The sequence below is a fragment of the Pygoscelis adeliae genome, unplaced genomic scaffold, assembly GCF_000699105.1.
Source record: "Pygoscelis adeliae isolate BGI_AS28 unplaced genomic scaffold, ASM69910v1 Scaffold148, whole genome shotgun sequence".
NCBI lineage: Eukaryota > Metazoa > Chordata > Aves > Sphenisciformes > Spheniscidae > Pygoscelis > Pygoscelis adeliae.
In genome coordinates, this window is record NW_008825258.1 from 1,805,548 (window position 1) to 1,821,867 (window position 16,320).

General features: G+C 44.7%; 1 protein-coding gene across 1 annotated transcript in view; it reads left to right on the plus strand.

Annotated features, from left to right (window-relative positions):
- The window catches only part of SYNPR (synaptoporin), a 46,623-nt gene extending 36,688 nt beyond the window's left edge, over positions 1–9,935 (plus strand). Inside the window, exons 4-5 of the mRNA XM_009329491.1 lie at positions 6,967–7,158; positions 7,919–9,935. Coding sequence (XP_009327766.1) covers positions 6,967–7,158; positions 7,919–8,185 — 459 coding nt within the window. The 3' untranslated portion in view covers positions 8,186–9,935. The remainder of the gene's footprint in view (positions 1–6,966; positions 7,159–7,918) is intronic.
- The last annotated feature ends 6,385 nt before the right edge of the window (positions 9,936–16,320 follow it).

The following is a 16,320-nucleotide window of genomic DNA, read 5'->3' on the forward strand; positions in this document are numbered from 1 at the left end:
GAGGGGGTGTCGAGGGAAAATGCAGACACCCAAGCAGAGAACAAGCGGGCAGCTGTAGCCAGGAGGAATTCAAGGGTCAAGGCAAACTCAGAGTGAAAACCAGCTTCCCACAGCTGCAGGGCTCACCTAAGGGATGTGACAGGGGGGCGATGCATCCTCCAGCTCCAGGCAGATGCTACACTGAGCTGACGGACCCAGCAAGATCACAAGTATATCAAATCAGATGTGTGACTGTGTCTCATCCCTGAGATTGTTCCTCCCAAAGAAAAGTGCTTTGTGCACGCCTGAGTCCAGCCAGCAGTCCCTCAGCACGTGTCGGTGCAGGTGGCAGGGCAGTCCTCGCTCCTTCCTCGTCACCGTGTGTCAGGCACCGTTTCCAGACGACCAGTTTTTTGCCTCTTAGTGAAGAGTTAGAAGATGATAGTTTCATCTGTCCTTGCTTCTGCTGCAGTGCCTGATCACAATCTCATATTTAAAACCATTCCCATTTTAAGCCTTGTACTTCCTCTTGGCTTGATATTTGCTCAGTCTGGGATGACATCTGCCTTTAAGCAGCACCCTCTCAGAGCTGGCTGCTTTTCCTCCTGACAAATTTCAGGATTTGAAAAAGGAGTATGACAGGAGAAATGGAGAGAGGAAAAAAAAACCCTTTCACTTGAAATTTTAAACTCTCTTTCAAAAAACCCTTGCACAGGCAGTCAGAGGCACCATCAATGCATTACCAACTTACACTGGCCTGACTGGATGCAGAATATGTGATTATAAAAAATTTAATGACCACTAAGTCACGAGAAACTCGTAGAGAAAATTTCAGTCACAAATTTTTCAAGTTTACCTTGTTTATACAAACATAGGGAAACCCAACTGCATGTGCTGAGATCTCAGCGAAGCATCACTTTAACTGCGGAAAAATATTTTAATGTTCAGTGTGAAGTGAGACATCATGGCAAGGAAATATTCCCAGTAGAAGAAGCCGTTAACTCCTTCCACGGCTGTTTGGATGGCACTAGCATGTTTTATTCGCTGTGCAGTGAGCCATGTCTGTTGCTAACGTTGCCCGTCAGGTTTTGGGGATAAAAATCTTCCTTTCGGTTGCACAGGGCCCCGGTTGTGTTACTTGCCTGCGATGGAGGTGGGAGTCACCCTTTCCCACGGGGCTGTCAGCAGCGAGTCCTTGCCACATGCGCCCTCCGCTTGCCTCAATGGCTCCATGGAGAGATCATTCAGGGGGGTTCACACTAGATAGATAAACCTAAGAGAAGACCTTGGATTCCCAATTCCTAAAGGAACAAGGAGCGGTTTACCTGGGCTTAAATACCCAATAGGTGTGTGCAATGTGTTTCTGAGCTCTGCAAACTGCAGCTGTGATTTTAATTTCGTTGCAAACTCCTGCCCGATGCACATGTGCAGCGAGGAGCTGGGGGCTCGCCTCGGTGGTTACAAGTGCAAGCCAGTTTCTCAAATGACTGATTAGTGCTCAAGAGCCAGAAACATTTTAAAGAAATTAATTGGAGATGGTGAGTTAGATTTTAATGAATGTGATATACAAAATCTCACCACTTTTCAGTATATCTGCGTCTCTAAGCCTAACCTAAGCTGATTCCCACTTGTGTAACACCATGTGCCCTAGGGAGGCATTGCTGGTCTGCAATGAGAGCAGAGATGAGCTGCACCCTGGGACCGCCAGCCCAGGCACCTCTGTCTTGATGCCCTGTTTCAGATCTATATGTTTGCAGCTGCTTGCAAGCAGAGAGTAACTGACCCAACAGTTAGTCCTGTGCTGACGTTTTAGGGGATCAGGGGTAGATGCTTCCATCTGTCTCTGGAGTAGGAAAATAAAGGAAAGAATAGTCACGGTCAATGTGTATCAGTACCCATCACTCAGACTTCTTATTTTTTCCATAGCTTCTATACCCTAGATGTACTCCATTTAAAACCCACACCCTGACAACTCTGTCTCTATGTGCCTTCAGGTTTGTCTTTGGGGAGTTATAGATTGGCCATGAAAAACCGCATGCATTCGTGTATAAATGTAGATCACTTAATTAGTATTCCAATCAATTAATATAAAAGTATAAAATTATTTAGTCAAGAAAAGTGACTGGCATAGCCCTAAAAAGAGATACTTCATTTTTATAGTGATTACTTGATAATCTCATTCTTACAGTGCATAAAGATGCTTACATGTAAGAAGATGAGATCTTTCCTTTGCATCTGGAGTCCTGTCAATAATCACATTAAGCAGAAAGGCATTTGGTTCTTTACATATGTTGCGGACCAAGTGAGTTAAGTACACTCCTAGTCTGCTCTTTGGAGATGTCTTTGATTAAACATGTTTTATTTCCTCCCCTTTGTCCTGCTTTCTAGAAAATAGATAGGAAAAGAATAACGAGCCATCTGCAAAAACAAAGACTGAATATTTTGCAGTTAAAAAATGAAATTATGAATAACCTGAATAACTCTTTGCATTTCAAAGAGCTGTTTCAGCCCGCTTTTGTCATCTCCTGTTTGAAACACAAGCCACAGTGACCTTGCTGTACACGCTGGTGCCTCCCAAAGGGTTCCGCACGTCCCTGCCAGAAGCAAGCTCGCAAGGCCACACACCGTTGCGAGAAGCGTGTAATTCTTTCAAAGCTTCATTCTGGAGAAAATCTGGGGTGGGACCTTGTTCAAACAAAAAAAAGAGCTAAAATGCCACTGTAGGAAGGTGTTTGCTGCCTGCAGCAACCTGCTGTTGGCCACTTTCCCGGGCTATGGCTTTCGCTGGGGTGGTTCTTGAATTTTTCGGTCAGTTGTGGCTGTGAAAGCAAATCCTCTGAGCTGTTTGCCCCTGCTGGGGTAAAGAAATCTCCCTCTGCTCCTGCATGGCTGTGCATGAAACCTGTTGGCAGTGCCACTGGGCTAGACAGGCTCTGGCTGGGAGGGTTTATGGGCTTTGGCATTTGAAGAGTTGTTCCCTTGTATGCTGTAAATGTACGAGAAAGTTTTGTCAAATGAAAAGGTTTTGTAGCATGAGCGTTAGCGGTTGGAAACGCTTGCGGAGAGGCACTGAAAGCCCTGCGTGGGAGCCAGTTACGGGGCCAGCAGCTGCCGTTCAGCGAGGGAGGAGGGAGCGTGAGCGCAGCAGGGATGCCAGGCACCCTCCGGCCGGGCCAGAGCTGAGGTTTTGCATGTTTTCAAGCATAACAGCCCAGGGCTGTCATGCCAAACTTGGGCCACGTTGGCCGGGAAGGAGAGCAGGGCATGGAGAGTGCCCAGGGACACGTGTGTTACAGCGCTCCAGGGGTTGCTGAAGCCGCCGACCAGCTCAGAGCAGGTGAAACGCTTCCCCTTTCCAAGCAAACAAGCAGCTTCTGCAGATGCTTTTGGCTGGGTGAGATTGCACTGGACACCGGGGGATTCGAAACTGCTTGGGAGACTTAAGCGACTAGCCCCTCCAAAGATGGGCATTTTGCAAAAGCCAGTAGCTTGACAGCAAGGAGAAACATTTCAGTTACCATGAAAAGAAAAGGCGCATTCACAGTTCTATTCTAAAACATATAATATATAAAATTGTTCCAAGTAGGCATTTTTGGCAAACTCAGTAATAGCAAGTTTCAACTTGAAAAAGGCAGCAAGAATTTTTTTTTTTGTTACACGTACTTCAGGCTCTTAAAAACTCCCTCCTTGGATATTCGGCATATTTTAAATCTTGTTTTCTGCTTTCTGCTACACGTTCCTATTTTGCCTCCTTCCCAAAGGCACCTGTAGGAAGGGCAAAGTATCTCAGCTGAGATCTGAGATAGAAACTTTGCAATTAGGAGTATAGTGTAACCGTACAACAATACACATTGAAGAGATCTGTAGACACTGTTTCAAGAGAGCAACTGCGAAAATTACTTTGTTCCAGAGGAAGAAAAAAATCACCCATGCTATGGGGATATTAAACATTCAAATGCAAGATTTGTTTTAGTATGCAGACACTCTGGCTTTAATTACCAAGGAGAAATTCCCCAGATAGACATTAAGCCACAGAACAGTTTAGCTTGAAATTCACTTTTATTTTCAGCATGTCATTATCTTGTAACTCTGTTCCACCCAGAGCTGTGAAAATGTTCAGCCAGAAATCCAAACCCACTTGAAAACAAGAGAGGTTCAAGTTCCAGCCAAAGCTGAAGGTTAGCAAAGATTCAAAATAAATAGGAAGACGCAAGTTTGCTCTAGTCATATATTTTGCTCCTTGCACAGTGCAGAGGAGACGGAACAAATCCTCCAAGAGCCTGAGTCCGGCCATGTAGCCTTGGTGAGAGCACCCGCTGAAAAAAACCCTCGTCTTTCATTAGTCTTTCTGTCCTGTCTTCTTGACAAGCTGTTGGCCTTGTAACGTGTTTCTGGGAGCAGTCATGTCCTCCGGCTGGTGGAGGGGTTTGGGTGGGTTCTTCTCCGAGTCCCGCTGTGCAATCTTTCCCTTTTGGCTCGGTGTGTTTCTTGCACCCAGCCAGACTTTACAGTTTTTGGGAGTTCCTGTATAAAGGGGCTGATCCCAGTCTCCCAGGAGCGGGGACATTTTCCTCAAGGCTCTGATCTGCTCTCAAATAGGGGAATTAAAGGCAGAGAGGGCAGGACCCGGCAGGGTTAGGCTTGTATGGACACCCTGGTGCAGGGGAGCAGAGGAAGTCAGCAGAAGGCTGGAGGATGGTGTGAGAGCGAGAAGACAAGACCTGAGAAATAACGTGAAATACTTAATCCCTTTAGGACCAGCCCCTCAACTGTGCAGTGCTATTGGATGTTCCTAGCAGTGCTTTATAGCCCAAGACCTGAGCTACCAGCAATTAGAACGAGGGACTCTTGCAGATTGCAGTCATTTGTGCCACAAGTTGTGCAAATGCTTCACCAACATGGGATCAGGATCTGCAAGCTCGACAGCAGGTCTGAACCCCTGCTGCTGCCACCTGCCTGAAGAACTTTGTTCACTTTTATAACTTCCCTTTTTTAGCAAGTTTAAGCTCCTACATTGCATTAGTTTTGGTCAATTTGTCTCTGTTTGCTTCAAATTTCTACCTGTTGTTATGCATTTATTTTATTGTTACTGCCAATGCACTGATTGCAGAGCTTGATTTAGCTTACGAAGTCTAATAGTGTGGTGGCACTGAGAGAGAATTGCTTGTCATTTGAAAACGTATTCCCCAAAACTCTGGTGCGTCCGTCTGTTGTGTCAATCAGAACCTATATGGGGGCTTGGCATCCAGGTAGATAGCATGTCAAGCCTCATAGCAAATAAAGACCATATCCCATCATAATCCATAGCTCAGTGAATATCTAGTGTTTCTACCAGCTGGAATTTTTAGGAAGTGTTTGCAATTGAACTGTTGCCTCTAGGAGTGCATTTCTCATTCGGTTACTGCTAGGACATATAAGATACAATAATTTCTTTTGCTGGAAATCTCCCTGAGAAGAAAAATTACTCTGGGCTATATGCCTCTGCCTACCCGGAGTCTCTTTGGGTGTTAAGATAGTTGTCAGCTCCTGGGCTTCACGCTCTTCAAGAGAGCCCGTTTGGCCAGCGTGAAGGGAGGTCAGAGGAACTCAAAGCTCGGCAGCAGACAGGCCTGCAGAAAACAAATTGTGGCACTGTTAAAAGAGAAGGACGTATCCTTTGGGAAAGCATCCAAGCACAGTTAATTTAATCCCATCTGCATGAGTGGAGAAATCCTTTGTTCATGGCTCACTTGTGCGGCTGGTTTATTGACTGGTGCGTTTTCCATCGTGGAAGAAGATGCGTCCTCTGTCCCTGTGGTGCTGCAGAGAGCTCCTTCCCCAAATGTCAGGTGTCCTTGTAGAAGGGGAGAATGATGTTTCCCAGGGATCACTTATTTCTTTGGATAGCAACCCGAAACGCTGTGTTCTTAATGAACATTTTCTCTTCCTTCCATGTACACCTTTACTTTGTAAGGGGGAAGGGGAAGCAGCTCCCATGGGAGGTGGGATAGCAAGACGCAGCGATGCAGTTAGTGGTATGTTAGACTTTGGCACCTCTACCATCTGTTGTGGGCTGACAGATGGGATGAAATATGACAGCAGAAAGGCTCTTCTGTTTTAGCAAGACACAAGAAAGCTTGAAAAATCACACCTCCTCCCTCCTTTCCCCCCAAACCCACACAACAACAGTGTCACTTGGCCACTTGTTCTGGCTAAGACAAGGAGAAGTTTATGCCTGTGCATGCTCCTGAGAGTCTTTCGAGGGAAAAGTGAGCAGAGTGGTTCAGAGCAGAGCTGCTCGGAGGCGCTGGATCCTGGAGGGACCGCCACCCCTTCTCCCCTCTTTTCACGTGGATGGGAATTAGGAGCAAATGCTTTACCGGGACAGAGAGGAGCTGAGGAGTCTCTGTGCTTGGCAAGTCTTGCTGTTTATTTGTTCACTCGTGATAATTAGCGGCTGCACGGCTTGTGCAGAGCAGGGACATTTGGCCTTACCTGTAGCTGGTGAGAAAACTCCTCATCTGGTAGCTGAGGATTAGCCAGTTTCAGGTTCTCCCTGAGATGCTGCTGCAGATGGAAACGCTTCCTATTGGAAACCCGTCCCGGCTGTCTGTAGGAGCACCCGGGGCGAGAGCCCTCAGGAGGGCCCACCTCCTTACCAGACATCTATATTTTTTTAATTGTTCCCAATCCATTAGCCAGGTGCCATGAATGGCCAGATTTCCAGGGCAGCTCAGCATCCTGGGTACCAGCCACACGCTTGTGGGTATCTGGCCTCGGGGTCAGAGATGCAAATGGCAGCCGAAGGGCTCTGTCCCATTAGGCGCGTCAAGCACTTCTGAAAATTAGCTGTGTAGGTGATGACAGTAATCACAGTCTTCCACGAAACAACAAGGTCTTGGTTTTTCTCTCTTCTGATGCAAGCTTCCAGTTTTCTGGTGTTTTTTAATATTTTTTTCTTCCCAATGGACACACCAGTATAATGCTTCTAACTAATTTGTCTTTTAGGATTTCATTGTGACAGTGGTCTTCTCATTCTTGTGGCTAGTGAGCTCATCTGCTTGGGCTAAAGGACTGTCAGATGTGAAGATTGCGACCGACCCAGACGAAGTGCTATTACTGATGTCTGCCTGCAAACAGCAGTCCAACAAATGCTTACCTGTTCGCAGCCCTGTTATGTCAAGCCTCAACACTTCGGTTGTAAGTGACTTTGATTACAACTTTTCACCCTTACCTTGCAAATGTATTTTCATCTTTTTTACCCGTGTATTGACCTAAATTGGCTGGTGTAAACCAGTTAGATGAAATTATTTAATTGGAAGTGCAATCTTGCTGCGGGGAAAGGCAGAGTGTGACTCACATCAGATCTCTGCCGTGGAGCAGCGGCTGAGCGTGCAGGGTTGGGACGGGGAGAAAGCAAAGTGTCTGTCCAAGTGCATTGGTTGGCCTGTCTGCTTTTAACTTGCTTGCTGCAATGCTTTTGAAAAGGGGTCTGTGCGCTCCTTTAGGAAGAAAAGGTTTTGTGTCTTGCAGATTCCTTTAAAAATCCTCAAAAGAACAACATAAAATTGGTTTTCAGAATGTTTAAAAAACAAAAAAAAAATTACTTCAGGCTAGCGGAGCAAGTAATTTCTCTCTTTATAAATATTTTCTTTCAATCTTATCTTTCCGCAGTTTCTTTAAACTAGGTTATGTTTTCAAACAAAAAAAATTATTTTGGCCTAAAAACTCAACCTTTTTTTTGGAAACAAAAAGGAAAACAGACACCTTGTGAGCTACAGCTAAGGGAGGTGAATTTGGGAATTTGCTCCAAAGCTGAGAAAACTTTCCGGCAGGTTTTGGGAGAAGGATGGACTGGGAGCAGCTTTGACTTCTCCCAGAACCGTGCAGGGTCCGTAACGTTAGGCTGGGCTGTGAGACCACGGCTGCCGGGTAACGAGCTCCTCTTCTCCCCACCCAGGTCTTTGGCTTCTTGAACTTTATCCTCTGGGCAGGCAACATTTGGTTTGTGTTTAAGGAGACAGGCTGGCATTCCTCGGGCCAGCGGCACCCTCCGGACACCATGGAGAAGCAGTCCAGCAGCTACAACCAAGGTGGCTACAACCAAGACAGCTACGGGCCGGCGGGTGGCTACAACCAGCCGGGCTCCTACAGCCAGGTGGATGAATACGGCCAGTCCCAGAGCTACGGCCAGAGCGGGCCAACCTCCTTCGCTAATCAAATTTAAGGTTCACGCAGCACGAGCTCGTGCATCCCTCACATGTAGAGAGTTTAACAGGTCTCAAGGTTCAGTGGCACCAGGTTTTTAAGGGTTTTACATAAATTAATACTACAACATGGTGTTTAATGTCGATTGAAGATCTAAGCCTGCCTCCTGAGACAGATGGGAGGTGGCCGGTGGGCTGGAGTTGGCCTTTTTTTCCCTGACTAGCCAGATACAGGAGACGTGCTCATCACAGGTGGTGACCTGGAGTCAGTGTTGTAGTATGTACTGTAGAAATAACTTTATGGTAGTTTTGTATGTGTTAAGATGGTAGAAGCATTTTGTAGCCTCAAGTCTGTAGTATTTAATATGCATAATATAATTGAATTTCCTTCCGCATTTTGGTGAAAAACGAAAGTGGTTTACTATTATTTCTACAGATTATTCTGTATATCCATGCATGTAACATTGCACCTAAATTTTCAAAACTGCCTGTCTGTGACTCTTCAGAGCATTTGTTTGGTTATACGCTTTTGTTTCATAAGATTTTACTATTATTTCAGTTAACTGAGTTATCCGTAATTTAGTGCATGGATAAGCAGTTTCATACTACCAAATGTCTGGACTGTGTAAATGGAACTTCTCAACTTCTGCCACTACAGTTTGTTAAATGTATGTTTAAAAGAAGTATGCATCTTTTCTATATTTTGCAGAGTTGAAGGTATGGCTTACCCAAGTTCTGAATGCTTTGTAACTAAAATGTTTTTCCTCGAAATGGCATTCAGTAGTATATATGGTACCTGACCAATGTTTATTCCATTTAACTCAGCTAAGTATTCATCCTATAAATCACTATTTCTATGGATGTTTTGTGAATCTTTTAACGTGAGCTGTGGAAAATGAGGACCAAGTAACTGTGTTATATGTTTACAAAGGTATTTATTTAACTAAGATAACAGAGGTGCAGATATCAGTATACAAAACCATTTCAAAATGCCCTGTTGCTTAATACAGCAAAACATGAAAACCGCATGTATTGTTGTGACCTTACAAAGCATAAATATTCCTTTATACCCTCTGATAATAAGAAAACCTCTCCATCTGGGCTGTTTCAAGGTTGTTAGATATCCCTCTGTTCTGCCGCTGCTCTGAGCGCTAGCTTGGTGCTACCAGAGAATGTAACTGGATTGACCAAATAACCCAGGCTCAGAGGAGCTCATCCTAAAATAGCCAGAGCCAGGCTTGAGCCCGTTCGGATCGCTCCCTGGGAAATTCAGCCCTTCCTCACTACAGCATATGGGACGCATTGACACAAACGAAAGCCGGAAGCACAATATCCTAATCAAAACTGATCATCTGCATTTCTAAATCAAAGTTTATCAGTATATAATCTTATTGTATGAGCTGTAATGTTGAAAGCATCTTAGCTTAAAACAGCTTAGTCTCTTCTATGATTGTTGTAACCGATTTATGGCTACTCGGTGGATGAATCTATATTGTGATATCTATTTGACCCTAATAAAGTTATTGCATACAATGCTTGTTTTCAGAGTATGTTAATGCTAAAATGTCACTGCAAAATAACTAAGAAGAAAACTATTAAAGATAAATAACTATTCCTGTGCTTGACATTATTGGTCATATTCTTACTGTTTTCCAACACTTTTATGAGGATTATTTTAATGTACAGTGGAGTATGACACTTCCACAGACACTTGTCATTAAAGGTCAGTATGACAAGTTTAAAAAAAAAAAAAATTGAAACCGTGCAATTTAATACCTGCCTGCCTCTTTACCTCTCTTTCCACCTGTCAGTAGGACTAACCCAGTACTGTGCTAACTATCCCAGTTCCGTGGATTGCTGGAAAGCCATGTTTGAGCTGTAGAGAGGACAAACCGGAATATCTAAATGTCCTGGTATTCCAAACGGGAGCAAAATACAATTTTCTGGGTCAATGAAAAATTCTATTTCGGCTTTCAGTTCTTTTGTGCCTTGTTTTTTGAAGTTTGGAAAAGGTTAGATATAGGCAAGCCAGGAGAAAGTGAGATCTGTGTGTGTGGCAAGGGAATGGGGATAGGATGTCTGCTCTTCGTGCCCCCTCCCAGATAGTCCTACTTCTCTTTTTTTTTTTTTTTTTTAAAATCCACTTTGTATTAGCTCATCAGGAATATCCCAAGCTGGGTCATCTAAGCCTGTCCACTAGAAATAGATAGAGTTTTTTGTGTCAACTAGCTTTCTCTTCATCAACTTTTCCACCTAGATCAGCAGGGTCCTGTTTCCAAACTCTTCTATCCAATGCTGAGGGTAAGAAGCTTGAGTTTTGCTTAGGTTCATTCCCGCATTTCAAACAAGCTGAAATTCTTGTGTAACCATGTGAGCACAGGAACGGCAGCTTTCAAACCCTCAGGAGGTGACATCCCTGGAGACAGGGCACTTTCTAATACAAGACCAGGACAGAATTAAGCTGATGACTTATTTTGGGTATTATTTGCAGAACTTCAAATCTAAGGATTTCTCATGAAGGGCACAGCTGGTGGAAGAGTTGACAAAAGCCGTGGAAGAGGCACATGTTTTCATGAAAGACTTGCCCTTTGCTTTACCCAGTCGGCCAGACGTTCACAGGTACGTTAGCTCCTTGCTGCCACGCAGAACAGTTGAGCTGGTTGTTATCCTTTGGGGACTATAGTCTTCACCGTGAATTAGGAGGGATGAAAAATCTCTTCATCTATAGCTTCTCAGATTCATACAGTATGGCAGCAGCAAAAGTGAAAACAAAAATGATGCATGCACTTGTCTGTGTTATATAAGAAAATGTATGTGAGCGTTTCCTCTGGGTTCCTCTGGGTTCGAGTCTTATCCTGGATTGTGGCAATCATTAAGAAATTTGAAGTTTATTTGAACTGGGTATAGTGACTGTATAGCAAAGTGTTGAGCAGCAAGATGGAAAAGACTGTATTTGATGTTTCCTGGGTTTAAGACAAATAGCTAAGTAAACTCGAGCATCCTCTGTGAAACTGCTGCTGGCAGACTGATTGCTTTCCTACTTCATCATTAGTGAGTATCTCTGCCAGTTAGTTAAATAACTAGGTCAGCCTGGGAAAAAATGTGTTCCTTGATCTTCTGTGCTGTCCCTCCTGTTTTCCCATGCGTTTCTCTTTATAGCCCATTTCTCAGCTACCCAAGATGGGAGCTTATTTGTGTTATCAAGTGTAGAGCTGTGGAGGAGAGGCAGGTACCTCTGTGAGTGTGGTGGGGGGCAGGGAGCACAGGTCTTTCTCTCCAGGTGCCTCAGAGGCCAAGGAAGAGGCATCATGTGCTCACGTGCTGTTTTAGGGTTTCCCCATTGCTCTTGACTGCGGAGGGGATGCACTTCGCAAAGCTGCAGCATCATCCCCTCCGTGGAGAGGGGCTGGAGAGGGCGGGGAGCACCACTGTGGGTACCCAGTGGCCCTGCAGCCTGCTTTGCTCCCTGCCCAGCACATCAAGGAGACAGGGATGAATTTAGATGCAAATCCAGCCTGCAGGGCTGTGCCCCTACTTGACAGGGTATTTTTTTTTAATTGTGCAATACTTGCCCAATGACTGATCCAATCTCCTTAACCGTGGCCATCAAGCTGCCCGTAACAGCCTCGGTGATGGCCAGGGCTTGGGGAAACTTTGTGCTGCTGTTGCATGAATTCATATTGCAATTGCCTGATCTGATTAGGTTAATTATTTCCGATCTGTATGTGCTCTCAATATGAGTGAGCAAATCAGGCTCTAGCCCTGAATTACTCCTGGCTGAATCTCTGATGCACTGATGAAAGAGACAGTCGCATGGAACACTTGCTGCACCTGTCTGTAGTCTGCTCCTGACACCTCCAGAGTTTCACAGTTAATATTACAGACAGATAAAGAACTACCAAGTAAAAACTGCCACGTATTGTTTCATCCTTTTCTGAAAAATTTCTTCTCATATTACGCCATGTCGTAAGTGTTTAGTCCTCTGTCTACTAGTTTTAAGCCAGATTTTAATCAAAATCTTTAGATATATGTGAATGGATGGGCTACTTAGCTTATGCTCTCCCTGACTTAACTATTCTTTTTCAGGATTACTTTTTATTCCCTCCTGCTACTAAACCCAAGAGCTTTTCCTCCTGGAATTTTCTAACTGCAGCAATAATCTGTATTTTAGTATTAATATCTGGTGCTGATTGTCCCATCATTCATCAATGCCATACATCCTCAGTATGAAGATATTAGTATTTTGATATGAAATTTTAATAGTTGACCGGGGGCCATCCCATTTGTTGCATTTAGCTACCAGTTTCTTTTCTTACATTTTTATTGTTGTGTCCTTTAATAAGATTTTAGGTGTTCGTGAGTATAGCTGCCTTTTTAAAGTTTAAATGTCCTATAATAAAACATTTCTCAGAGGAAAAACTATTTGGTAATAGTATTTTCAGGCTTCCCTCTGAAAGTGAATATCCTACCAAAAATGTTGGGCTCATCCCTTATCCGTCAGATTTTTCAAAGAAACCCGGGGAGTTGGGTGCCTGCACGCAGGGGATCCCCGCAGCCGCTCTGCTCCCTGACAGCCCCCATATGAGGCACGAGCATATTTTGGCCAAAGTGCTGTTTCACGTCTGAAAAAATGCCTGGACATGAGATGACAAATGATGTTTCCCTGCAGACAGACCAGTTCTAATAGCTTTTCTTAAATGATATTTTACCTGCTCCGTCTCAGCAATGGGATTCATAAATATTTTAATCATTTGTGACCCCAGAGCTAAATTCCAGGCTGAGCTATCTCCTGTGTGTGCGGTAGGGGAGATGGGCTGACCCATCGGTGCCTCCCAGCCAGGGTCTCCTCCTCACCCCGACCCCTGCACAGACCCACCGAGCGTGCCCTGCGGGGCAGCGTTTTGCATTACCCGGAGGAGCGCTGGTCACAGGCACCGGTCAGCAAACTGCACCCAGCACGACCGATGCAGGTAAATGCTGGTGCAGATTTCACCCTTGAGTGAAATCAAATTGACTATGAAGAGATATTTAAAAAAAAAATGGTGGTGGCCAAGAGGCAAATGTTCCTGGGACACAGAGCACATCACTTCTGCCATCCCAGTGCAGATGGGAGCAGCAGCAGCAGCATGCACCCCAAAAGGCATGGTGATGGAGAAACAAATGGGTAGGAAACACTCACCCTGTGATTTTATTTATCCTCCACATTCCCTACGTCCTGGAATAAACGCAGGGGTTCAGATTTATTTTTTTTTCTGGATGCTTAGCAGTATGTTAGCACGGGTAAAGCAGCTACCGGTGAGCAGGAGCTGGTTTGGCTCTGCAACCAGAGGAGTACAGTGGCCATTAGCTAACTTACAGTTGTGCAAAGCAGACTGCTTGTTGCAGCAGCACAGCTATCGATCCCTTGAGCTGGTTAAATGCCCCCCCTAAACCTGCGCTGGGTTGTGTCTCCTCTTTGCACGCCACCGTGCAGAAGACAAGAAGGTCCTTCCCCAGCGGGGCTGAGCCCGCTTGCCCGAGCAGGAGGGGCATGGACAGTGCAGGGGTGCCACTGGTTGTGGCTCGTGTTGAGAGACCAACCGCAGCGAGCACATTAGACCTGCTGCTTCTGCTAGCTTTTCCCACATTAAGTAATTGATTTCAAAGGGATGGAGCAAGAGGAAAATAGTATAAGGCTGTGGCAGCCAGTCCTGTTTTGGGCTAAGATGGAGTGGGGAGCTTCTCAGTCTCGACTCTTTGGAAAAAAACACATGTATCATGTAAGATAAAAATGACCATATTCTGGTCACAAAGAAATCAAGCTATTACCTCCCAGGGTGCAAGTTAGCAGCACCTCTCCTGCAGCTGCAGAAGAGTTCGCTGAAGAAATGAAGCCTGAGTGGCTAATGGTGTGAATGCATCTTTGGGTTTAGGTATTCCCTTGTGCCTCTGTCCCTTGGCTACGCCTGCCCACCACCGGCATGCCCACACCTGCCCCTGCCGAGTGTTGTAGGGTCATCTCTAAGGGAGCCGGGGCTCCATCACACACAAACGTTTCGCAACATAAGTCTTCTTGAATTGCAGAAAGTACTTAAAAAAAGATGGGAAAACTCTGGGAAAATACCAAAAGCGGAGTGGAGACTGTGGCTTTTGGCAGTGGCAATTATTTTAAGTGAACTGCCTGTAAAGATTTTGCAGTTTTAAGTGTTGGGTTGCATATTTTGTGCAGACAATATTGTTAATGTGTGAAACATGCTAAAAATTGACCGATAAAAGCACCTGGGTATTTCAAACATAGTGTGTATCAAAATAGATAGAGAGCAGATGGCCTGGCTCCCTGCATACCTTGCTGACCAGAATACTCAAGCAAGATATACAGCCAAAATCTTGCTGTCTTCAAAGATGATCATCTGCAATAGCAAGGATTATCCTTGTGCTACCCTTTATCTGTTAAGCACTAATGCTCCTGTATACACCAATTAGTATATCCTAGAGGGATAATGTACCCCAGGCTTGCTTGAACTTGTTAATACCCCAGCAAAGCAAATCACCTGTTCTAGAACTCAGGCTTTCAAAAGTCGGTTAGACTAAAGAAACCTGCGAGCTGAAATCTGATCTACAGTGGAAAGATCCCAAAATGCAGAGGGCTGGCTTTGCCAGCCAGCTCACAGCACTGCCTGTAGCTGATAAACATGCAACAGAGTCTGTTTCTCACTCTCATTTTTACCTTGGACGCTAAGACCAAACGTTACCATCCTGCGGATTAACTGGGATGTAAGGCTTTTCATGCCTTGTTGTATGGTTCAACAGATGTGAAAGGGAATTATCACTTCAACATGATATCAAGGATCTTTTTTTTTTTTAGCTGATGGCAGATTACTAAGCCTGAATTCTTGTTTAATTTTAGTGTGTTAATTGATGGGATAATGAGCATTGATTATATGTGTTTTGGCTGCGTCATTGCAATTACAGGCTCTGTTTTATTCATGAGCCAGTCCTAAAGAATGCACTAGAGATCTAAGACAGCTTAAACCTCTCAGAAAAAGGCTGTGAATTGTTTGAGTAATGACACTCTTAGATGGAAAATTAAAGGTTCTCTTTTCCCATGCTTTTTAAGATAATTAAAATCCAGGAACAGTAAGGTGGTGAACATCCTTATTCATTAGCCTTCAGTAATTTAGCTTCTACTAAATGAGAAAAACATTTTAATTCTCTAGGCCATCTGTTGCAGTCTCCTTTGCGTGTCCCGTTACATAAAGTCTCATCCTGGGTAGTTTTAACATCAGCGTTGTATCCTTTCACCAGGAACGATGAGCTGGGTGAGGTAGTTGAAGTCACTACCTATTAACAGACCTCCCCGGGACTAAAACAGCCGCTTGGTCTTTTAGGTCGGAGTTATCCTGTCTAGACACCTCTAGGCAAAGGATCCGCAGAAAGCAGAGCATGCACAGAGACAGGCAGCGTGACAAGCTGTGTGTTTTCTAATAGCGATACCCATGCCAATAAATAACAAAGTTCATCGGAGCCCTTCCAGTTCCTCTAATGCGCGACTGCTCTGCCATATGGCTCCGTGCTGCTTTTGGAAGCAGGCAGTATCCGTTTGGGTAGAAACCGAAGCAGAGGCTCCGTGCTGGATGCTGCTCTGCAAGCAGTTCAGAAGAAGAACGGGTCTCTATGCGCAGTGCCAGGGGAACAAATATTAGAGCAGGAGCGTGCTCACCTAGGATAAATGCTGGGTCAGGAATTGGGAAACACTTGGTTTCTGACTCTGTCTATAGGAAAACTCACTTTATAGCTTGGGGCAAGTTACATTAGCGCACGCTAGAAACGCATTCCATTAAAATGATAATGTGTGTAGCTGAATGGATTCAGTGTCTTAGTTATTCCTGAAGCGAAGTTACATCCCTACAGATCTAAGAGGATTCAGGCTCCATTAGTTTGGTTTGTTTCTGTCAAATTCTCAAAACAAAAGCCACGCTACTTGCCAACCCAGCAGTGCTGCCTTACAAGGGCTGCTTTAGACCGATGTATTTAGCTGACTCCGTGATCACCAGGTAGCATTTACATTATTGATAGGGCATGGCTGCAAGCAGGCTGCTTTCACAGGGCAGAGCTTGAATTCACCTGTTTGCTATTACTCGAGTTGCTTAGAGATCACAAACACCCCGGCCTCGAG